The sequence below is a fragment of the Paramisgurnus dabryanus genome, chromosome 20, assembly GCF_030506205.2.
Source record: "Paramisgurnus dabryanus chromosome 20, PD_genome_1.1, whole genome shotgun sequence".
Lineage (NCBI taxonomy): Eukaryota > Metazoa > Chordata > Actinopteri > Cypriniformes > Cobitidae > Paramisgurnus > Paramisgurnus dabryanus.
In genome coordinates this window covers 3,213,579-3,240,083 of record NC_133356.1, presented here as the reverse complement: position 1 = coordinate 3,240,083, position 26,505 = coordinate 3,213,579, and the positions used below count along the sequence as shown (strand labels likewise).

Here is a 26,505-nt window from a genome sequence, read left to right as displayed (position 1 = left end):
GAGTTTGTAACTATTGTGACTCTTAAGGCAACATTTTAAATGGGTGCTGAATTCTTAGCGATATTGTTATATGTGTATCTATAATATAAATTATAATATCAATATCAATAAACATGTGCTTTTTAAAATAATGGTGTTATTGTCAACAGTGATTGTGAAACCCCTAACAGGGATGCATATAGAGGGAGCTCATGCAATCCTTCATACTGTACAATACTGAAATTCCCTTTAATCCAAGCAGGATAAAGCAAATTTGTTTGCTGTTTTCCTGTAATTCAATTGGTAAAGCATTGAGTCAGCAGCTGTATATGAATTGGATGCACTTAAGTTGCTCTGGATAAACACGTCCGCCAAATACATAAATGTACATTTTCCCAGCCAGCGGAGCCACATCAGATCAGCCGCGCCTGATCCGCTGACTTCGGGTTATATCTGCACCGGATCCAGGCCGGAGTCGTCTGCTGTCTGGGATTTGCTACTGCAAACTAAAAACAACTAATTTATCTAAACAACATAAACATCTAAACAAATCTATATATGAAGAGTTTGGTTACAAAAGGAGATAACTAATTTTTTTCAAAAATCTTGTTTTTTGCCCAGTCATTTATAGACGATTTCAGCAGTAACAACATAAACAAACAGCTTTCGTGGATTAAACGTAACTTCTGTTAAACTTCCACAAAGAATCAATAACAACAGAGTCCTTTAAGTGTAGTCTATTTCTGATAAACAACACGTAGATTACCTTATATCATAGCTAAAACGTATAAAAAACTACCCTGAGCTAACGTTACTGTGTAAATGTGTAATATATAATGTATACAATGTTAACCTCCCTTCACATAACAGTGATCCATGATCATCACCGTCTCCCCTCATCTTTAGGAAACCTGAAGTTAACCGTATGTGCGTCCGATGAAACCGTCTCTGTGTAAAAGTCTCACGGTTAAGAACCAAGTGTTTTTTTCATGATAAGGTAACAAGCATACCACACAGATCACAGCGTATGGTGTTAATTTGCGTAACCTTTAGTGCATGTGGCATCTGACCTGAATCTGATAGTTATGTCTGACTGTTAAACAGCTTTGACTGCTTTAAAGGGTATTTACACTTCATGCGCTTCAACTGTTTGGATGGCTATACGATCACGAGTAAATGCCCTCCAAGACACATCCTATACGGTTTGCACTCAAGTCACCTCATAATTGCCACATGGGGCAAAAACATTCAACAATAGAACTTTGTCAACTTTAAATATATTTAATTATATAGATTCTACTTTTCCAAGTTAAGGAACGTACTCATTATTACATTAAATGTTTGCTATTTAAAAATAAATGAAATCAAGGTCATCATAAGGTAAGACTTATTTTAACTTATTTAAGCAGTTTTTGTTTCCTTTTTATAACAGCTACTTGTATCTATGACTGTCTCAATACTGTTATGCATGTGTGTAATAAGTGCACGCGCCCTTATCGTATTTTAAGCCTGGTGCTGTTGTAATGGTTTTTTTTTGTTTGCAAATAATGTTCTGCCTTTGCATGAATTTGTCATGCATATCAATTTGTCATATTAATTCCATGATGTTTTTATCAATAGATTATGTAAAGTGTATTGTGCTTTTTTGTGATATTTAAGTGTGGTTGCTGCTGCAGCATGTACAGTATGACAGGGTCGAGTAAGCAACATTGAATGACGTCACCAAAGTCTGCCATACTTTGGCTTTAGGTGAATTGATGCCAATGCGCAAAACTGTTGGGTGTAAAAGTCATAGCTGTGTTTTATCGTAAATAAAACACAGCTATTGAACAATCAGAATGAAGGACTGGAACAAACTCTTTTATAATGTTAATGTTAGAGTAAATTTCTCTGAGACACATTAACGTGGCTCAGTGTATGTTTATATAAAAATAAAGGTTCCTAAAAGGTTCCTTGTCATGTGTGGTTTCACAGGATATTTCTGAAACACTTAAAGCTCTACTGTGTACTTTATTGAGTTATTTCTTAACAAAAACCCATGTTTTCTTTCAAAAGTATGTGCTCATTCATGTGTAATTACTTCCCACCCACTAATCAAAGTATTCTCGTAAGTGTAGAATCTGCTATTTAAAATGCATACCGTCGAAGCGCTCTCTGGCTGAATCCATGTTGTGCCTCCATCTTTGAAATACATTCGCCGACGAGGGACATTCCTGAAATTCAAGCTCCGCCTTTCGCGCTTTCACTCTACACTCACGCTGGCCGCCAGCTGAAGCCTCCAGAGGTTGCATGTGTAGGCGCTATACGTCATCAAGACAGTCTTATTTCAGAATATTAACAATTATAAAGCTGACAATTATTCTTAGTTAATTGTAAATTGATGTAATATGCGTATGACTTGCGAATGTAATGCTCAGTTAATTTAAATAAACCAGGCTTGATGACGTATCCAGCCTGTGACCTGCGTAGCTGAATCCTTCGGATTTTACAACAACCGCACACCGTGATGAACCTGCGATCTAATGCTTTGATTTGAAAGCCTGTTGAAGACATATTCTCGAGGACATTAAAACAAATCGCCAAGGATGCGAAACGGGGATTTTAAACGACAACGTGACAGGAAAAACATCAAGACCAAAGTCACTATTGGAGTTAGTTTTCCAAGATGGGGCTCATGGGACACTGAAGTTGCTACTTTCTATCTTCTCCACAGGTAATTCAGCATATTCGTTTAACGTTACATCTATACAGTCCATGTTGTAAACTTGAAGTTTTATAGTTCCTTGGCTAACTTTAGCATGATTATGCATAACACTTGTTAGTGTAAACATGCATGTGGTTTAATGTGTTCAACAGACACACGCCGTCTCTCCGCCCATTTATGTAATCTGAGGTACTGAGATAAATGTTTTTCATCTTTTCTGACCTCTAGCACAAACACACGGTGACAGCGCTATTTTTAGCCTTTCATTGATAAAAGCGTCTGATCTGCGCGTCTTTCGTTTCATTTTACAAGCGTGTGAATGTTGCGCGATCTTTTTTCACCAATATGAGAGAAAACTCTTACATATACACGGACATGTAACGTTTACTTAAAACATAAGCATTGTACTCTGACATAATGTCTGACATAATACTCTGATAAAAGCGTCTGATCTGCGCGTCTTTCGTTTCATTTTACAAGCGTGTGAAAGTTGCGCGATCTTTTTTCACCAATCTGAGAGAAAGCTCTTACATATACACGGACATGTAACGTTTACTTAAAACATAAGCATTGTACTTTGACATAATATTAGTTCGCGTCCATTTAAACCCGTCATGGTTGCTTTTTGTATGTGATTTTAAGCGGACATATCATGACAATCAGACTTTTTTCATGTTAAACATAAATCTGTGTGCATTGATGGATCACAGGCAAAGGACATTGCAAATTGTTCATTTTTTCTCATTGCTTTTGCTTTGTAGCTACTGGAAGCCATGTTAACCTTGGCATGACACGGCCGGGCCACCGTACGAGTTAAAACGCGTTCCGAATGGGGAGGGCTAGAAAGTAATATTCAGTTGCTTGTCATATAGACTTTCACCGCTAGATGGGAGTAGATCTTACACAGTGGAGCTTTAAATGTTCTACAGACCATTAAAGGTAATAAAGAAATAAACTAAATGTTTTTTGGGAAACCAAAAATAGTTCCTCTATGGACTGCAAAAAAATGACTTTCTTACCTAGTATTTTTGTCTTGTTTCAGTACAAATATCTAAAACTTCTTAAATTTACATGCACACTGCAAAAAATTATTTTCAACAAAAAAATTCTTAGTATTTTTGTCTTGTTTTTAGTAATTCTTAAATTAAGATGCTTTTTCTTGATGAGCAAAATGACCCAAGAAAATAAGTCTAGTTTTTAGACCAAAAATATCAAATGTAAGTGATTTTGTGCATAAAACAAGCAAAAAAATCTGCCAATGGGGAAGCAAAAAATCTTTAACATTGTTCTTAAACACTAAATTCAAGAAAAATTCTTGATTTAAATTTTTAAAATATTTGTACTAAAAAACAAGACAAAAATAATTTTTGCAGTGTGGCATCATTATAATGAACCCTTTATTTCATAAACGATGTAAATACCCTCTTCGATTTGGTTTCTGTGTGTTTGTAGATTCACACTTACAGGTAAAGGATTAAAATGCTGGTCGACGAGGTGATTGTATCCATAATCAAAGAAGGAATGTCGAAGCACAACATCAATCCCATGAGCTGCGGCGATACCAAGAGTATTGAGCCATCTAAACCCAAACACGTTTCAATCAATGATCAAAATATAGATTATATGAGAGGAAAACACCAAATGACAGCTATGAAAAAGCACTCTTATTAATAATAATAATAATAATAATAATAATAATAATAATAATAATAATAATTATTATTATTATTATTATTATTATAAATATAATTATTATTATCTTAAAAATAAAGGCGATGCCACAGAAGAAACATTTATGGTTCCTCAAAGAACCATTCAGCTAAATGTTCTTATAACCTTTGTTGAAACAGAAAGGTTCTTTAGAAGTTTTTTATGAAACCATTCAGCCAAAAACAATTCTTCTATGTCATCAAGCACCTTTATTTTTAACAGTGTGACACAAGCACAGATGCACTTTATATCAAAACTTCAAAAAAGGTCATACCTTGATGCACTTTTCAACCCCAGGTTGGGGAATATATGGACAAATCCAACCATTGGGTTTAAATTGACCTGATCTTGGTTGTTTTAATCCATGGTTGGGTTAAATATAGACATTTTGTAGGTTCATTTAAACAAACCGTTGGGTTTGTCCATATTTTACACAGCCGTGGTCTAAAACATTTTATTGGAGTACATATATATTTACTAAATGCATTAAGCATACATTAAATGAGTAATAAGATTACAGAAGTATGTTACTGTGTACATTGTATTACATGTTACTCTCAATTAATCGAATAAATACATTATCAAAATCTTTGTTAGTTGCAATCATACAGATGTGACAGAACTCCACCTACAGAAAACCTGCAGCAAAAGTGTCTGACAGGTTATTGGTACCTCCTGCCCAAGCAGGACCAACTCCACCCAACCACACCCGTTTCTCAGGAGCGTGAGTTTGAACAATCTGAAAAACAAAAAACAGAGACGAAACTTTTATCAAACCAGAAAGACTGTTAGAAATAGAGTAGAGGACAGCTGTGCATGTGTAGCCAGATTTGGTCCAAAAAGTCATTTGTGACCCGTGCTGGCAAATTGAGTCTAATTTTGAGCTATGAGCAAAAGAAAGTAATAATTTTGATTTTGGTCGAAATTGAGGTTTTATATAAATATAAGAACATTAAGCCCTCATCTAGCTATCCCACTGCTCTGAAAAGTCTTTGAACATCTAAAATGATCTTTATTTGTATGTTTTTTGAGAGCTGTACCGTCCTAAATGCTTAAAGATGCGTCTCCATCCACATGCGCGTCTGACATGCAGGAATTAGAAAATAAAGTGGATTTTTGCTTGATGAGTTATTAAGAGCAACAAGACTGGAAAACAATCTTCAAATATTTTTTAACAATTTTATAAATTTTTTTATAAACTGAGTTTTTCCACTCTTCATTAAATTAAATCTCCACGTCCACTGGAACATGCAAAAACCCAATATGAAGCGCTTTTAGGAGCATGTTGAACCAACAGATGGCCATGTATTTCTTAACATAAAGCATGTTAGCCAATCAGAAGCCATTGCAGGGTCTCGCCTAGGCACGAACAATTTAATTTACATTTAGGGGTGGTTTCCCAGACAGGGATTAGACTAGTCCTAGACTAAAATGAATGAAAGAGCTGTCCAAACTATAAACAACTTGCATTGACATATCTTAAAATACATCAGTGCTCTTTGTTATGCTTAAAAATGCACACAAGTAATGTTTTTAGGAAGGCATATTTGTTAAAACTAGTTATATTTCCTAATTAAACTAAGGCATAGTCCTGGTTTAAACTAATCCCTGTCCGGGAAACCACCCCTTAGTCATTTAGCAGACACTTTTGTCCTAAGCGATTTACAAATGAGGTATACAATAGAAGCAATTATAGCAACACAAGAACAGCAATACATAAGTGCACTGGAAATCTCATCAAGTCTAACACAGTATACAAAGCCATGGGTTGGTTCGTTTTTTTTTTTTTTTTTTTTTGTTGGAGGAATGTATAGATAGAGATCAAAAATAAAAGGAAAAGAAAAGATAAGTCTGATATTAGGATATTAGCCGATTCTTAAAGACAGCTACAGAGATATCAGCAGATCATTCCACAGTTGTGGAACAGCTCCAGAGAAACGATAATCAAAAACTCACACGAAAACGCTACAGGTTTTTAAAATAAAAACAGTGTAAAAATTCTTAAATTAGGATGTATTTTCTTGATGAGCAAAATGACCCTTAGAAAATGAGTCTAGTTTTTAGACAAAAAAAAAAATAACATAAAATTGAAGTGAATTGGTGATTAAAACAAACAAAACAATCTGCCAATGGGGTAAGATTTTTTTTTCTAAAACAAATTTAAGAAAAAAGTTTGCTTGTTTTAAGCACAAATTCACTCCAATTGTGTATTTTTTAACTAGGGTTATTTTCTTAGGTCATTTTGCTCATCAAGAAAATACTGTACATCTTAATTTAAGAATTTTTAGATACATGCTTAGAACGGATGTGTTAAAAACAACACATTAGTGTTGATTCTGGGATAACATAAATGTGTTGTCCCAGAATCCACCCATCCACGTGTTATTATTGAAACTTTTATTACTTTTAACACAACTTGTGTTTTATTTTATAATGTGTTAAAAGCTTAACACAAAAAGATGTTTAAAAAATTAACACATCCTTTCTAAAGCCCTATTCGGACGGGATTAGTTTTTCCTCTGTGTTTTTAATCCTGTCCGAATCGGCCATGTCTTTGCTTTTCTCTGATGACCTCCGTAAAAATTCCAGGGCAATTTACCTGCAGTTTTTCGCCAAACTCAGAGGTCCTCTGAGAAACGTAATCACGTCCGGATGCAAATGTCTGTGTTTGCCCGCAAATCTTTTGAAAACGCTGTTCTTGTCGTGTTTTTGCCAACGTGATCTGCCGTAAGTGCGTATATTGTACTTCCTGAGTCCCATTCATTCAGATATGGATGGTTTTTGACATTCGGCAAAATAAAATAATTAAATCAAGACGAGCTGAATATCATACAGTGTTAAGACTGACCACTGTAATATCAGTATCAAAATAAGTAACTAAACCTTGTTTTGATCAACTCCAAAATGGTAATGTTAATTAATAAAGATAATAAATTGTTATTAATCGTTATTTCTTCATTTCTTTGGGTTTATTATAAGTAGCCAGTTATATAAACACAGGCTACTTTAGTAGGGTTTGTATAAGTTATTTTGATTTGTTAAAATTTAAATAATAAATTAAATGTTCTGTAATAATTTTACATTTAAAGCAAAATCTTTACAAACAAGCGTATCCAGAGCACGTGCTCTTCTGCAACGCCCAAACGCATGAAACAGACACTCCCATCTCTGGAATAGCCTGAGAATTTTAATCCCGTCCAAATCGGTACATAAAATCACAGAAGTCGTGGGGGACATGTTGAAACTTAAACGTAGGTTGGAAAACTATTCCTGTTCGAATAGTGCTTAAGAGTGTGTTTGTACTAAAAACAAGACAAAAATATTAGATAAGAAAGTCATTTTTTGCACTGTATGTGTGCAAGGCCTTATTTTGGCCATAAATATCCATTTGAAAATCAAATCACTTTCTTGTCACCTCACACAAAACACTAATATATGTGAAAGCAAAAGTGAGTAAATATCTTGGGTGCCATTCCAGATAAAATAGCATAACGGTCAGGCCCAGATTAACACAGTGAAGTGCCCCAGGGTGACCAAATTTCAAGTGCCCCCCTCCAAAAAAAAAAAAAAAAAAAAAAAATTATATATATATATATATATATAGACCGTTTCAGCAGTAACAACATAAACAAGCGGCTGTCGCGGTCCGCACGTAACTTCCGGTAAATTCCGCTAAGAATAAATAACAACAAAGTTCTTTAAACGTAGTTTATTTACATAACCAGCAAAAAAACAACACATAGATTACCTAGGAAACCAAAACATTTGTTATTTTCGACAAGGCATTCGTTCAAGAGATCAGTTTAGTAACTAGTCAGACCATTAAAAAATAAACGAAACCGGAAGTTCGGATCCAGACGTGTATCACGTGCGTTCGATGAAACCGTCTATATATATATATATAGGGATCCAGCTGCTGCACATGTCATATGCACAATTGATGAAACTTTTAGAACAGGAAGTTATGAACCAAAGAATCATACAACCCCCTTAACTAATTCTAGGAATAAGATGTACATATACAATAAGTTATATCCAGATAGCATACTGTAATGAGGTGAGTGGCAGGGCAATATACATACTTTTAACTGGGCACTGATGTAGACCTTTATTCTCATCTATAATGTTGTTGGTGTTAATGTAGGCTAAAAGTTCTCCCACTGTTTTTATCTCTAATCTCTGCAATGTTTAATTTTAAATCTGGGCTGCGTAGACCCATCGGTAGAATCAACTGAGCGCATGGTGATATAAAACGATATATGCGTCACCCGTTGCCCATTCCGTAGTTTTGTCACGGGTGCTCACACATGCACGAGTACTTGTAAAAAAAAAACATTTTGGCCACAGTCTGGAGCCCTTGGTGCCCCCCTATTGCCTGGTGCCCCAGGACACTCGCCCAGTCCCGTCTATGGATAGTCCAGCCCTGATAACAGCGATTGATATGTTTTGTGCTCAATATAAATCAAACTGTCTGTAAATAGTCTATGAGTAAGTACAGACTGCTCAAACTGGGACGAGATCCCAACACTAAAACAAAATGCACAACTCACTACCGCCTAGCTGCAGGGTCACAGTCTGGTAATAATAGAGCACATGTTGGGTATATTTGGCTTATTTCATAATAAACCAGAGTAAAGCTCTACTCTCTCATGTTGACACTGGTTCTGATTCTGACACTCAGACACATTCTCATCTTTCAGGACCTGATGTAGCACAGGACTGCCAGAGGAACCAACGCTCTTACTGTATGTGCCAAAGAGCAAAGGGGAACAGTGCCTTTACTTCTTATTTCATGGTCAAAGAACCACTTGCTACAACAAAGCTGAAATCTTTTAAGTTTAGATCAGGTTCTACAGCATCTGACATCACACCATGTAATGGGTCCTAACCGTCCCACCGGCCTGGGAGAAGGTAAAACGCAGGCGTCTTTTGTTTGATATTTGTGTGGAAGGCCAGTATTCCCCCCTCTCCATTGCTTTCTGGGGAACGCTCGACCAGATGTGTGAGTCTGAGATACATAAAACAGGAGAGCTGTGTATTTATAGATTGGGCCTCCTGAGAGAAGTTTTAAAAGTTGTGAAACCTGGTATTACTTATTAGACCAAAAGGGGACCGTTCCCATTGCAGCTGAGCCATCATGGCACACTTGTAAACCGTAAACCCAATCAAACCCGAAGCTGTCTCTTCCTCCCATACTGCACCCTGACCCGGGCTCCCTTAACGGCAAGCCACCTATCAGATCGGCGACAACTTGTTTGGATGGTGGAGCTGACAATAAAGCCCTTGAGATAAACAGAGTTAATGAGCACTGGAGGGACATGCATCTACAACAACAACAAACCTAACAGGTGCTATATCAGCACATTTCTTACTTACAGTACGCATTGAAAAACAAAGGCTTTGTGATTTCTATACTGGGGACATCTTTACAATTAAATCTTACCTTTAGCACTTTAGTTATCTGCTCAGACAAAGTGTCCAGAAGTCTTGTCTTCATAAAGTCTTCCACTTTGGTCACACGCCTGTCAATGTAGTAACTGCACAGATAAGAGAACATTTTTGTAAGAATTACGATTAAAAAACTAATAATACATGCACATCATGTAGCTTAAAAGGCGCAAATTAAAAAACACAGACGCAACAGCTGATTTCCATAATGACCAACGCATTTAACTAAGAGCAGCGCAAATTAGTTCTGGGTCGCAAATAAGCAGAGCTGATCTTGAGTTCAGCTCCACGGACATCACAGCGGAAAATTCGGGGTGTGCAATCCCAGATAACGAAGCCATAGGACACCGAATAGAATTGGAGGACAAAGTAATTTAAGACATGCTTTTTCGACATGTAATAATGGCGTAAATACCAATCATAACACACGCTCAAACATTATGAAATCGCTTTGCGTGAATAAAAATATTCTCCTCTCAAAACAATGTTGCTTCTGAAAGGGAAGCTCCTAGAAATGCATATGCAATAAGGACAGTCGTAAAAATAACTAGACATTTTGTTCACTGCTAATTATCCACTGCGCGTCTTTAGTAAATCCCGACAGTCATTATTTAATGACAAAATTATAGTTTGCGTTGGCGCAAGCTGTTAGTAAATCTTTGCACCCTTTGACTTTCTGGTTGCACCACCTGACCTTTACAATGAATTTACATTTAACAGACTTCTACTTTGATGCTGGTATAAGATTTTGCCTGTGATATCAAATTTATGAATATACTTTTATGTGTTAGTTAAATGTGTTTGATAAAATAGCATTTTTTTTTATAGTTTTACGTTGGTTGTTCCACCAGACACAAGTTTACCAGGCTTAAAATAGCTATTTTTTCAGCCCAGTCTCACAAAATTACGTACCTATAGTCACATACTTTTTTGATTCATTTTCATTATAATGTCATGAATTTCCACGTTTTTTCATGATCGTATCACAAATTTCTGTTTATGTGTCATTGTCATGTATTGTTTACTCAACTGTTTTGTCCTATTGTCTTACCATTTTTGCTTCGGTTTAGGGTTTTATAAATGTATCAAGTTAAACACAAAAATATGCATGCCATGTCCAGTGGCGGCCGGTGACTTCTTTTTTTAACTCATGCCCCACCAGCCATTTATTTTGGAAAAGTTGCCTGCCAGCATTTTTTGTGATTTCCAGGAAAAAATTCTATACATATATAAACATAAAAATATATCAAATGAAAGAACAGACCTTCTGCTTTTAAACCAGGAGTGGGGAACCCTGGGTCCTGGAGGGCCACTGTCCTGCATAGTTTAGTTCCAACCCTAATCAAACACACCTGAATTTCATTTCCAAGTAATCCTGAAGACTTTAATTTGATTTTTCAGGTGTATTTAATAAGGGTTGGAACAAAACTCTGCAGGACAGTGGCCCTCCAGGACCAGGGTTCCCCACCCCTGTTTTAAACTGATAACAAACAAACAAAACAGGAACAAACTTTTCATCCTATCTATATATTTTTCTCTGCTTATAAACTCTTAATATGTAAAAAAAAATGATCAAAAAGCTGAAATAATAGCATTTTTGTGAAGGGATTAATTTTGTTAGAGATCAAATTCAGAACGATTATCAAAACATGTTAAAATTAATTAATAATTTTTTGCTTTAGTTTTTTTATAAATTGGGTAAGTGGGTAATCATGATATTACAGATTAACATTAAAAACTCACCAGGAACACATTTTTTTCATGCAAATGTTTTCTCTTAATTGACGGTATAACTCGTCAATGGCGAGGAAAGAGTTAAGGGCGCAAGATATGAAGCTTGTGAAATATGTATTTAGCCGGTCATGTGTGTGGCTTGTCATGTCAAAATATGTGTTAGGTGCGTCATGTGAACCTATGTGCATCACGTGTCATGTCAAAATATGTGTCGCTGCAGACGCTTCGAATGGGTTTATAATAAAAAAGACGCTCACGTTTGCCAGATACTCACTTAATCTAGATCACTTTAAATCTGAACTTAAAGCAACACTAAAGAGTTTTTGCTCTTTGCTCTCCCTACAGGTTGGAAGTGGAATTGTTCATTACCACTGTCGGAAATAATTTAGCCTACTGCAGCAAAGCTGGGTCTGATTGGATTGTAGGTCTGCCGTAAAGCCAGTTTTTGTAGTTTTCACTCGTACTACAGGACCACTACCCGACGGTTGGAAACACTATGTGACACTTGCATTACATGCGAACGGCCCATACACTAATAGGATTTTGTTTCTCTCTCCCTGTCTTGTCCTCGAACCCGAGGACATTAAGACAAACAGACGCAGTTCCCGCTGCCGTGGAGGTTAACACACCACTGATCTACTGGCCGTCCTTCAAAGTGATGCCCAGCCGATGCCTGACCAACGACCGAACCTGTTTAATCTCCTTATCCGTTTACATACTGTTTACATCCCATATAAATAAATAAATAAATAAATATATATATACATATATATATATATACATATACGTATATGTATGTGTTTGTATATGTATATATATATATATTTATATATTGTCAATATCTCCCAAGGGTTTTTTCCCTCCTAGGACTTTTTGTTCCTCCCAGGCTAAAAATGTCGGGAGGTTTTTCTCCTAGGGGGATTTTCAACACCGGGGAGTCAGCCGACATTGGCTTAACTTAGCACCCTCTTGTACACGAGACATTATTAATACGCTCGCTTGTAAAGTTTATTCATAGCCGCTGGATTTTGCTATTTAAATTGTCTGTCAATTTTTCTATGTTTCCCCTGCTTCTATTAATGTAAAGCTGCTTTGAAACAATTTCCAATTGTGAAAACCGCTATATAAATAAAATAAAATTGAATTGAATTTAATTGAATTGAATTGTAATCACAGTCTAGTATTAGTGTCTTTTCAGTATTTTGTAAAAGTGAGCGTCTCTTTTATCATAAACCCTTTCGACGTGTGTGCAGCAGGCACGTATTTTGAAATGATGCATGATGTACATAGGTTCACATGACGCACCGAACACACATTTTGACATGATGAGCCACTCACGACACCCCGAACACATATTTCGAATTTGCGCCCCTCTGAGGAGATGTCATCGGCGGCAACTGGTTATGTAATTGACCCATAGACTAAATGCACTATAAAGGCTCAAGTATACTTCATTTTTTATGCGTATACGGGAGCGTACTTGCACAGTCAAACACACAGCCTTCCAAAATATACTTCATTTGACTTACACAGGTGACAAATTGCAATACCTCTCCTGGCCTACACACTACATACTCCTAAATGTGCATGCGTGTCCTGCAGGTACAAAAATCAGGAGGTGTGCTTACAGTATTATTCTGATGACGAAATTTGCATCGAGTGCACTGTTCACTGACCCTCGAGTATACGTAAAAAAATAAACCCAGGCTTTAAGTCGCTTTGGATAATAGAATCTGCCAAAGGCATAAATGTACAAGTAAATGCTAAGTGCCGTGGGTAGTGATGGGGACGAGACCGCCTATGCCGAGTTCGAGTCAAGACCGAATCTTTGAAGGGTCGAGACCGAGTTGAGACCAAGTCCGTTGGTTTTCAAATACAGTCGAGTTCGAGTCAAGACCAAGTCTTTGAGGAAGCAAGTCTGAGTTGAGACCGAGTCCTTTAGGAGTCGAGACCGTGTCGAGACCAAGGCCATAAAAACATGTCAGTTCACATTTATGATTTAATATCACCTAATAATCAACAGTTAGGCCTACAGACTAAGCTATTTGGGAATTGTTTAGAGTCTTATCTTAATATGGACTATGCTTTTACTATCATTAAAAAAATCCCTACCACATGCATCATCTCCTGCCTATTTTTCTAGAGATAAACAAATGGCTCTGATGGCAGTATCTTTGCATTGCACCATGGGATGTCATTTTCAAATAATGCCCGTCAACAATGCATTTTATTATTATTGTTATGTGTTGTGTGTTTGTTTATATAAACATAAAAAATGCTTTGGTCTCGAGGACTCGGTCTGAAATTACGAGTCCTTCTCCTCCCACTGTGGTCCGAGACCGAGTCAAGACCGAGTCTTTGAAGGAACAAGTCCGAGACGAGTCCTAGAAAGCAGAAATCAGTCTCGTGACCAGTCTCAAACTCGAGTACTACATCACTAGGCGTGGGCACACATATATAGATAAAATGTACATGATGAACTATAAACTGTTAAACTGTAGATTTGTTGATGAAAAATTTACCTCATCTGATGTGTTTATGGTAAACCCAATATTGGGCATTGAAAGTCTGATATGCATGACCCACAGGTCTATAATGCAAGTGTATTGATAAATACAAAAAAATACAAAATAGTAAATCAACAAAATATTTCCCTGACATCTTACTCAAGCTGCGCTGATTCAATACTGCATATCAACAACTGATTACTGCAATTCCATCCGACAATCATTTACGTCAGTAACACAATAATTTAGCTTGAAATAAGGCCAGAGACTGGAAAAACATCAAATAAAAACAATCGTCAAAAAGCCAAAAACCATCAATCTTGATGTTACCAGTACAATATGAAATAACAAAATCCATATTTTCCCTGTTCACTTGAAGTTGGAAATATGAATGAAAGACATTAAAGGTCAGTTTGCAGGTTTACACACAAAATAACTAACAGATTCAGTCTGTGCATTACATTGAGATGTCAAAGAAGACGGTGATGACAAGACGCAGGGCTCTTTCTGGTCAAAGGGACGGTGCGGCGAGAGAAAGAGAGGTCGGGATGAAGTAGCCGTGGTCCGGCCATCTGGAGGGTTTGGAAAAAAAGTAGGCCTCAGTGAACTGCAGCATTTTCAAGCAATACGTCTAAAGGCCTTGACGTATCCAAAGGAATGGTGGTTCTCTGTGGATCCTGACCCTCACGATTTATGGTCTCTCTGGGATTAAAGCTACACAACTGTCTGGGCAACAAATCTTCATTATCCTTGGATCTCCAACAGCACAGAGGAACTCTGCAACTCCCAGCCATTATATTTAGCTAATGTATCTCCATTTGCAGTGCTTTAGGTTTGGTTTGCGAGGTACATTAGCAACTTCTCATAAAAACTGACTTCTGAATCTAGCGTTCGTTCCAAAAATGGAAGAGATATCTGGAAGAGAAGGGAAAAAACGGAAGGAGTGGAAGAAAACATAGACGTTCAGCATACATCTGTTTCATGATCTCCTGCAGAACTGAGGAGAAAGGGCCTCCTAATGAAAGACATAAAGAATCAGAAGACAGTGGTATTGCTCAGAGGTTACGCTTTCAAAGCTCAGGAGATTTACAGAAATCTTAGTTATGTCTCATTTCATAGTTGACACATGAATACAAAGCTACAGCATAACATTTACAAGGATGCAATAGCCAGGGCCAAACAGAATCTTGCTTTTTCGGCGAAAATATTTTGGAAAAATCTGCAGAATAATTTGAAATTTTGTAAAAGATATTCGAGAATTTAAGATACGTGCACGTACTATAGCACAATAAAAACACTTGTGTTAATATGTTCTCATTATGAATTTAGCACGTATCAAGACAATTTCAATGCAATGTAAACTTTATATTAAACACAACAAGAACATTTGACTGTCATGTCACATAGACGCTACTGCCAGGGCTGGACTGGGACAAAAAAATCGGCCTGGCATTTTGGCTTAGACCGGCCCACTACATAGGATCTTAAATACCACCCATCTTCAGGCCCGGAGTGGGTAATCAGGAGAACCGGGAGAATTCCCGGTGGGCCGCTTCACTTTTGGGCCGGTCGAGTTTTTTTTTTACATTTGTCACGTTAGTGAGTCTATCTTCTCTTAAAAAACACTTCACACGTTTCGCATTGACACTGCAGCGCGCAGCCTCTGCATGGGTTGTACCATGTGAGGGAGTTTTCCCCTCCCCTCCCATAGAGTTGGTTCGGTCCATAGCGCGTCCAAGAAAACTTTTCTCCGGTAGGCTGGGCCGGCCCTACCGTTACAATACGCGTCTGAGAGGAGGAGGGCGTAAAAAACAGGTTGAAGAAAAAATCCATTAGAGGATGATGCTGCCAAATGTGCCAAACTTACAGATTTATTTTCAAGAGGACAACAACAGGTAACTTAAAGAGAAATAAGCCTAGTAATGATTAGCATTAGCAACGTAATTATTCGGCTAATACCGATGTCAAACTATTTACAAGCCAACATTTTTTTTTTTAAGTTAAAATGTTAGCCTTTTGTGTATACATGACGATTCATAGACTTTGCAAATATTATGCAAGCAGCTTCTGAGCAGCAGATAAGCCAGTTCCCCGCTAAAAACGAGGAGGCAATGAGTAAACAATATGAATTAAAGTTATGTAACAATCAGGTTGTGTTCATATAACGCCTTTTGTGTCCCCAGTAAAAAATGACCAGCCGAAAAAAGCGTATAATCACTTGTTATGCTATATATTTAACCAATATTGGATTCAATATTTTTGTCAAATTGTTTTCTTTTTTAATTCGGACTGGGTTTTATGTTTCTATTTGCATCTGATTAATCATAGCCCTCATAGCATTAGCAATGCTAATAATTTATCAACCTTTTCTTGTGGAATAGACTCCAAAAAGGGCTGGATTATTTTTGACCCATAATGTGTAAATATTGGACAGAACACGCTGCTGGGTTAAAATTGACCCAATGCTGGGTTGTTTTAACCCAACTGTTGGGTTATTATAATCCATGGTTGCATAACAACAATCCAACATTGGGTTATTTTTAACCCAGCATGTGTTCTGTCCAATATTTACCCATTATGGGTAAAAAATAACACAGCCTTTTTTAGAGTGTAGAGGAATATTTTTGTTAACTTCTCATCTTAAGTGAAGTATTATTTAACTTTTACCTTATTTGTTTAACCATGATATTAATAGAAACTATAGTAAGAGCTGAACTGTTGCTTTATTTATCCAATTTGAAAAAAGTGCTAATTTAGAATAACACTTTTGAAAAAGTGGGCCGGTCTTGGGTACGAAACTCCCGGGCTGAAAAGTGGCCCCACTCCGGCCCTGCCCATCTTTGTGCAATCTTGACTACCAACTCCATAATCATTACGTAGATAAGTATAAGAGCTGACACGTGACATTACAATAAATGCAAGCACTGTAAAAGGCTTTGCAGGCTTTAAAAATCTGCTAATTTTCTTAGCCAGTGAGCACAATGTGTAAACTAACCATTATAACCACCTTATGATAACACTGAGACCTGATAAATGTTACTATGTAGTCGCAGCCACGATTCAGTGTGTGCAGAATATTTTGATCAGTTTTTTTCCTAAACACCTTTTACCAATTTCAAACCACAGCAATTTTAATAACTATCATTTTTGTATATATATTTTCCTTTCATCCCATTTTTGTGACCCTTCTTCCCCAATCAGGATTTCTTGTCTAATGATCACACCTCAATTTTGCGATTTCTATAGCATGGCGCCTTTCCTATGGACATTAAATAATGAATTTTCCAGTGTGTGTTAAACCTTTCTTGGCTCATTTTACCTGTAAAAGAAAATGTGCCTAATAATTCTGTACACCTGAATATAAGGTGTTTTTTTCTCCAGCCATCATTAACAGTAATATATTACTAATAAATGCTTGTTTATAAAATTAATGGTAATTAAAATTAATTTGATTTGGAATTAGTAAAAGTTGAATAAAAACTGTGAACAAAAGTTTGACGTTCCAACCTAAAAATTCTACCCACACTGTATTTTACAGCCCAGTCTCACGAAATTTCGTTATATAGTCACGTATTTTTTTGATTCTTTTTTCGTGCTATTATCACGAAATTTCGTGTTTTTTCGTGATCGTATAACGAATACTGTTTTCGTGTGATTATCACGTATTGGTTACTCAACTGTTTTGTCCTATTTTCTTACCATTGTCGCTTCGGTTTAGGGTTAGATTTACATAAAATGACATCCCTAACCAAACCCAACTCTAACCCTAACGCCAGGCGACATATAAAAAAATAAATCAGAAAAAATAGTATAAACCAATGTATAAAGTGACATTGTAATGCAAGCACCAAATCTAACCCTAAATCGAAGCGACAATGGTTTAAAAATAGGAAAAAGCAGTTGAGTAACCAATACGTGATAATCACACGAAAACAGGAATTCGTTATACGATCACGAAAAAACACGAAATTTCGTGATAATAGCACGAAAAAAGAATCAAAAAAATACGTGACTATATCACGAAACTTTGTGAGACTGGGTAGGTATTTTATTGCAGTGTTATCACCATCCTTTTGGAAACAGTCATTGGTTTATCACTTGTGTTGTTGAATGACTTTTATCAAATGGGATATCTAACGACAGTGTTTTAAAAGCAGTTCTGCTTACCGAGGTCCACTCGCTTCTCCCTCGCACAACGACGCTGCATGCTCCATAAAAAAATCCCGAAATGTTTTTTAAAATGGGATTAGGCTGGCCACATGGCCAGAACCAATGGGCTGCGGATTAGGTGTCTCATGGGCCGGTCTGTCCGAATAAAAAACATCTTATGCTATTTTTTTGGAAAATGCAGTACATCACCACCCCGCCTTTTAGCGGCATTAATGAATTACGTAAAAACAGAAAGAAAGCAATGGGCCCCGATGGGCGAGTGTTATGGGCTGGTCAGGCAAAAATAGTATGAGATGTATCGGCCCAAAAAGTATGTCCGCCCACCAAGAAATCGCCTGGTCTGCTAGATGGCCAGTCCGTCCCTGGTTACTGCTCACAAACACGCTCTTGCATGGGGTACGTGTGCTTGTCAGTGACAGCAATTAAATCCGCAGAAATTAACTTTTCCTCATTTAGAGTCCTTTGAAACTGCAATTTTAAACTGCATTTAAACTGTTAAGTTTTGGGGTCCATTAAAGTCCATTAAAATGAGAAGAATCCTGGAATGTTTTCCTCAAAAAACATAATTTCTTTTCGACTAAACAAAGAAAGACATCAACATTTTAGATGACATGGTGGTGAGTAAATTATCTGGATCTTTTTTTTAAAAATGGACTAATCCTTTAAGTGTATGTATAGACCGTTTCATCAGACGCACGTGCAGTGACGCGATACGCGTCTGGTCTGACCTTTACTTTTTACTCATCTTTTAAATGGTCTGACTATTTGCTAAACTGAACTCTTGAACAAATACCTCGTCGAAAATAACAAATGTTTTGGTTTCCTAGGTAACCTACATGTTGTTGTTTTTGCTTGTTATATAAATAAACTACATTTAAAGGACTTTGTTGTATTTATTCTTAGCGGAGTTTACCGGAAGTTACGTGTAGACCACAGACGCCGCTTGTTTATGTTGTTACTGCTGAAACCATCTATAGATTAGATTCAGAAACCAGTCTGTGCTTATTTGGTCTTAAAGAGACAGTAACCTCTAATTAACCTACTTAAGTCTGTCATTAATGTTAATCAAACAACCCAAGACAAAGAGAAAATGCCTTCTGTAGCTCTAAAAAAATAAATATTATATTTAATTTATACAATAAAGACAGTGTTATGATTCGATTTCTGTACATAATGCAAATTTTACACCTTAATGTGCAACTTTGTTCTTTTTAATAAATGTTTGTAATTTCTTTATTTGTTATTTGATTTTTCCCACCCCTATTTTTGCTGATCTGAAAAATGATGCGTTCCGTGCCTCAAAAACCGTAATGTGATCCAAACTGTTAATTTTGTGATTCGTTACACCCCTAGTTTGCAGCGATTCGACAGCAGCTCAGCTTGTCTGGAGAGGTCACCCCAGATTGAGTAAGCTGTCATCAGCAAAGGCCAAACAAAAGGGATTTGAATCCGGGATGAAAAAACAGCATCTCAATGGCATGGTGACAAAAACACACTAGTAAATCATCTCTTCCTCTTCTCTGTGGAAGCGCAACAAGTTCACAACCCTTTTTGGTGTATTGCTGTGTTAGTCAAAAATTTTGAATATTGTTGTCATATATCCTGGACGTAGAGAGCTGTCCAAACAAGCCGTTCTCTAGTCTTTGAAAAGCAAATTCTGTTAAAAAATATATTGCTTGGCATTGAACTTTAAAGTTTTATAATTTTGCTGGTATTATTTATGCTTTAACAGCAACATTACACACTAACTATGGGATCTCTGGGAAAAGTGGCATCTCTTATTCTTGTATCATATTAGATTATCAACTGCGTGATGTAAATGAAAGAAAACAGTCTTAAGAGATAATTCCACAAAATGTCTCAAGAGGTTTTTTGCAAAGGTCGTGCGGGATGTTATTTCTGGATTCCTCTTTTGCTGTAAAATGATAATTGCATGTCAGGACGTGTGAGAGCATATGGATCGAGTTTGACCGAGTGGGTGGTGTATTATGTTTTCGATTCTCCTTTCCGACACCCTTCCCTACTTCCGTTTCCTTTAATTAGGTTTGACCTCTACATTAATGAGTCTGCTACGCCCACCTTCTCCGTGCAGACGCAGGGGTTGCTGTCTAATTGAGAGGGAAATGCAAACCTGTTTATGCCCTCGTAACTTTTAATGACCGCAGCTATCGCATGCACTTGATAAAACACTTGGAGTTTCTCATTACTGAAATAATTCAAAGCCACTCAGCATGGAACTAATTAAAGTCATCGAAATCACATCCAGCCGACATTGTGCCGGGAGATAAAAGAAAGCGCCTATGCGTTAATGAGCTTGTTTTTTATTTTTGCATACGAATTCCACATTGCACGCTGCACTCTTGAGCAAGTCCCATTCTAAAATAAAAGATGTTATTAAGGGTTTTCTCGGCTGACAAAGAACTAGATGGGAACGAGAAAATAAATGGCCCTGCATATTTTCACTGGATCTCTCTAAACACAGCATCTGTGATTTCTCATGATATCACACAGGAAGCCCTCCTGTTGACCTGCAACTCGCTGCCCCGTTCGTCTCCAGCAGACGGCAGTGATTGCTCGGGTCGGATCGAGCTCGGCGCTGTGGCTACAAATGTTATCTCAAGACGATCTCAATACTTCACCTCCATCTGACACCTGAATAACCAACTGTCTTCTGTAGATACAGCCAGCTGTCCACGTTTTCAGCCAAATGTTGTGTTCGATGTGTGAACTTCCTAATCGTGATCCACCACTAGAGAGAGCTGTGTCAAAATGTTCAGCGTACATAAACCAGAGGAACCTCCTCTGATATACACCCATAGTTTACTGTTAACCTTCAAAACAACTTCCTCCCGTAAATGAATCACCTGATATTTGGCCTCATTTTCTTGTCTAGTGCTTTAAAACAGGAAGTTATGGCTTTCTAAAAGAGTAATTTGTCAAATCTAGTTAAACACACAATAAACATTTCTATTTAGGGGGTTTGGCATTGCATTATTTTTGTTACACATATATAAAGGGTCAAAACACTTGACTATTATTTTCTCACTTAACAATAATGTTACAGAAGTTGTGAATCTGAAGAATTACAATGACAATTTATTATGAAAAATAAAAAACTTGGAGATAGTACTGCATGGGTTGTTTTTACCCATGGTTGGGTAAAGATGGATAAACCTAAGCGGTTCGGTTTTAAAATGCCCTTACATGTTGTAAAACAACCCAGCATGAGTAAATTTAATACCAACGACTGAGTGTACAGTATAGTGGACCTCAACCTGGGGGTGCAGGATGGTGCCAGGGGGTCCCAGTTTTATGCCATTTTATAAAATACATTAATTTATAAAACATCTGTGTAATTAAACCTAAAAGTATAGCTACCAAGCAACATAACTACATTGTATATTTTAATATGATTCGGTTTGTTTTATTCAAAATTTAAGTTTTTTATGTCATGCATTTTCTTTGCAGGGGGACGGGGATGCAAGTTCGATAAAGTGAAAGTATTTGATGAACGTATAATCGATTATTTCAGCAGTAACAACATAAAGAAATGGCTTTCGTGGAACAAATGCAACTTCCGGTAAACTCTGCAAATAATCAATAACAACAGAGTCCTTTTAGAGTAGTTTATTTCTGATAACAAGCTAAATAAATAAAGGTGGTAACACTTTACAATAAGGTTCATAAGTTAACATTAGTTAACTACATTAGATAACATGAACTAATAATGAACTGCACTTATACAGCATTTATTAATCTTTGTTAATGTTAAATTCAACCATTACTAATTTATTAAAATCTTGTTAAAATTAGTTAATGCACTGTGAACTAACATGAACAAACAATTAAAAGCTTTATTTTTATTACCTAACATTAACAAATATTAATAAATACTGTAATAAAAGTATTGCTAATGTTAACTAACGAACCTGTGTTACCATAAAGGTAAAAAGATAGCCTAACCTTATGTCAAATCTAACATCTCATATGGAAAAATATATTTTTTAATATATTTTAAAATAAAAAAATATATTTGCTGAATATGTTTACAAAAAATATTTTTCACAGATATATTTTGGCCATTTTGTTTTTGTATATTTTGAAATATATTTGAAAATTAATTAATTTTAAAGCATTAAAAATAAATGTAGCCCTCCATATAATTCAATCCAAGGAAAAGTATTCACGTTGCATTGAAAGAAAAACTGAAAAGGTTCAAATTAAATATATTTTCAACTTCAAAAATATACTTTATAAAATTAACTTAAAAATATTTTTGGGAAAGAATACACTTAAATTATTAAAAATTATTCGCTTGTCCTTGAAATACATATTGAAAGTTGATATATGAAGGTAAAACTAAATATATTTCCAAATTCAAAGTACTTTCTACAAAATGTATTTAGCATATATTTAAAATATATTTTTGGCCAGAGAAATTTATTTTTTGTCCTATGGCATTACTGTGTAAAATGTGAACTATGTAATGTATACAATGTTAACTACAGATCGGCTGCCAAACCTCCCTTCACATAGTGGTGATCCATGAATGCCGTCTCTCCTCGTCTTTAGGAAGCCAAAACATGTTTTTTTCGACAAGTTATTTGCTGCAGAGTTCAGTTTAGCCACTAGTCAGACCATTAAAAAAACAGAAACCGGAAGTTAAGTTCTGCTCAGACGCGTAACGTGCGTCCGAAGAAACCGTCTATACGTGCCAAGAGAATTTGGCTTATCATTATCTAATTTTTGACAGAGGTGGCGTTTAGTGTCTTTTGCATCTACAGTAAGCTCTGTTATTGCACAATAAAACCAAAATCAAGTAGAGATGACCCACATCCAACGTTAAATAGAACCCAGCATACTGTAAATGCACTATAGACTGTTTCAGCAGTAACAACAAAAACAAGCGGCTGTCGCGGTCTCGCACGTAACTTCTGGTAAACTCCGCTAAGAATAAATAACAACAAAGTTCTTTAAACGTAGTTTATTTATATAACAAGCAAAAAAATAACACATAGATTACCTAGGAAACCAAAACATTTGTTATTTTCGACGAGGCATTTGTCCAAGAGATCAGGTTAGCAACTAGTAGTCAGACCATTACAAAAACGAAACCGGAAGTAATGTTCGGAGCCAGACGTGTATCACGTGCGTCCGATGAAACGGTCTATAATATGGACACACCTAGATACAGTAAGGGAGGGGCTGGGGAACAAAGACATGACAATCTTACTGTAGTGCATTTCTAATCAAATTCATTTCATCCTCTGACTGAAAGACACAAAAGCACAATATCCTTTCAGTGGTGAAAACCCACAGTCCTCACCTCTATAAGAAGTTAATAGGCAGGAGTGGTAGCTTAAAGATCACACACAACAGATGACTGGTTTTAGCCTTAGGACAACAGCTGCTCTAATCCCCAGCAAGAGTCTTTATTGATCCGTCACAGGTGAGTGTAACTGATCTCACTTATTACAATACTTAGGCCATGTCAATAGCAAACTACTCACACTAATCCGCCATCCAAATTATGTGCACACTAAACAGAATACTACTGCATATCCCACAATGCAATGCTCTTAAGTAGGGCTGCATGTCATATTGCAGATGTGGATATTGTGATATGCATATTGCAAAAGTTTGAGGTTTTAGTAAAGAGACTGGCAAAGAATGCTATAGTGCTTGTGTGTGTGGGACGTGTGGAAGATAAAAAAAAGAAACATATTGATCATTTTTAGTTTTTAAATATATTTGAATTCAATTCAAATTGATTTTACATATCGCATTACTCAGCAAGTTATTGCATATCACATCTTCTTTAATATTGTGCAGCCCTACTCCTAACATACTGTAAAAATGCGCTTAAACAATTTCAACTTGATTTTATAAGTTATGTCAATTTTTCACAAAATGTTAATTGTTTAACCCAAAGAACAGTTTCTGCAGAGCTTACACCAACTGTTGATGTCTTCTACGGCACTTTCCAGTAATGGTGCTTTAACCAGATTAGAAAAAATTGCTCAAATTAGGGGCCTGCGTGTTTAAGATGGGAGTGTAAATTTACCTTCCGGCACAATATGCCACCTAACAGGTGTTAGAAATCAAGGTCGAAAAAACCCTATGTTTCTTTTGTTTGTTTTTTTGGAAAAAACCCTATGTTTCATAAACATCAGAGCAGACTGAAGATCTGATTTCTACTGCTCTTAAATTGGGGATGGGGTGGTTACTTTTTGTGATGTACAAACTAGTACCAATAAACTACCATTATGACTTATTTAATGGCTAATGCAGACGTCTCTAAGTCAAAATAAGTCCACCCCTGAAATGTCTGTCTTTGAAATCTTATATTAAAATGTAGTAATGTAGTAAAATGTTGACATCACAAACCCTTCCTCCATCACATGGATTCTGTTTCATTTCTTAAGAAAGATGATCTCAAAGTTAAATAATTAAAGTGTAATAATAAAAGTTATAATTTAAAAAGGTAAAATACCTACTGTTGCCACGTTACTGCATCAACAACAGAACCGCCGTTTCTCATAAACCTGTAAAGAAAAAAAAGACTCAATATAATCATAGTAAAGCCACAGTGGAAAAAAATTGTACTTCAGCAATTTCATCCTATTCAGCATAAATAGAAAGTACCATCCCAGCAACACACACAAGGCATTGATTTACTGCATTGGTTAATTTTCAGTTATTCATTTAATGCATATTATTCCTGTAATGACAAACATTCAGCGTAAGAAAACTGCAACCACGCTTTTCTCTCCAAAACGCCAAGCTTCCCCTCTCCTCCCCTGCGTGTTGTCCACTGAGCAACTACATTTATCATTTCCATCTGAATTGAGACTAGTAGCAGCAAGGGGTGGCGTCTCTTACTGAACAAAACCTTCGACAAAGCAATTGTGGTTGCAATACCAAGTATCATTTTTTTCCAGCCAAAGTTTTGACTACTTAAAGCTCCAGCAGGGAAAGTTGTTAAAGTAGGGGGACGCACCTGAAGTGCATAATACATATCATACCAAGCAAAGAAACCAATGCCAAAATATTTAATTGTGTTTGTTTGTGTGTGTGTGTTCAGACAGGGTTTCCTGTAAGCTGCTGTGTTAGTATGAGGAAGCTCTGGTCAAGCACTGACAGATTTATGTCTGGTTCTGTCACATTATTACTACAACCAATTAGGAGCCACTCATAAAACCCATTACTGCATCAGGTTTTGATGAACACAACGTTAAATAACTGTTTAAAGATTCATTCTAGAGATTTTTTTTTCTTGGCAAATTTAAAAAACATAATTATTATACATTCAACAAAATAATCGAATTAGCAAAATGTTGTCTTAATAGCTTGCCACACACACCAATGTTGGCACAGTGTGTTCACTACTCACTGGATAGGTTAAATGCAGAGGTCACATTTTAAGTATGGGTTACTTGACAAGCATGTCACTTTCATTTACTGTAGTAAGCTCTTGTTATACATTTGACATATTTCTTTAGAGTTACAAAATTGGCACAAAATGTAAAGTCACAAATTAGAAATATGGTTTTCTTATTAAAGTTATTTTTGTGAGTGGGCATCAAATTAAAAAGAAAATGCCTGACCCAAATAATTTTTAGTGCTGGGCAAAGATTAATCGTGATTAATCGGATACAAAATAAAAGTGAATTGTAACATAATATACAAGTGTGCTCTGTGTGTAATTATTATGTAAATACACACACATTCATGTATGTTTTTAAGAAATATTTACATGTGTATATATATTTATTTATATTTTTATATATTCTATATTATATATAAAAAATTTTTTAATAAAAATTTAAATTCTGAAATGTATGTATGTATGTATGTCTGTGTGTTAAACTTTAAATATACATAACAATTACACACAGCACACGCATATATATTATGCAAAAATTAACTTTTATTTTGTATGCGATTAATCGTGATTAATATTTGCCCAGCATTTATAATTTAACGATGTTTGGTTTATTTACCCATTTAATTTAGCATTTTTTGGCACGGTAAAACATGCATTTACAATATGTAAATAGCACATGTATATTTGTAGCAATAGCCAAAAATACATTGTATGGGTCAAAATAATCAATATTTGTAATGCCAAAAATCATTAGGATATTAGTTAAAATCATGTTTCATGAAGATATATTGTGATTGTCCTACCGTAAATATAAAAAAAATGTATTTATTATTGGTAATATTTGTTGCTAAGGACTTTATTTGGAC

At 36.0% G+C, this 26,505-nt stretch overlaps 1 protein-coding gene across 1 annotated transcript in view; it reads right to left on the bottom strand.

The window, feature by feature from the left end:
* The window catches only part of hpse2 (heparanase 2), a 97,825-nt gene that overhangs the window by 27,233 nt on the left and 44,087 nt on the right, over positions 1-26,505 (bottom strand). The window contains exons 6-9 of the mRNA XM_065296048.2: positions 24,750-24,797; positions 9,837-9,930; positions 5,026-5,132; positions 4,148-4,262 (exon numbers count right to left, since the gene is read on the bottom strand). Coding sequence (XP_065152120.1) covers positions 4,148-4,262; positions 5,026-5,132; positions 9,837-9,930; positions 24,750-24,797 — 364 coding nt within the window. The remainder of the gene's footprint in view (positions 1-4,147; positions 4,263-5,025; positions 5,133-9,836; positions 9,931-24,749; positions 24,798-26,505) is intronic.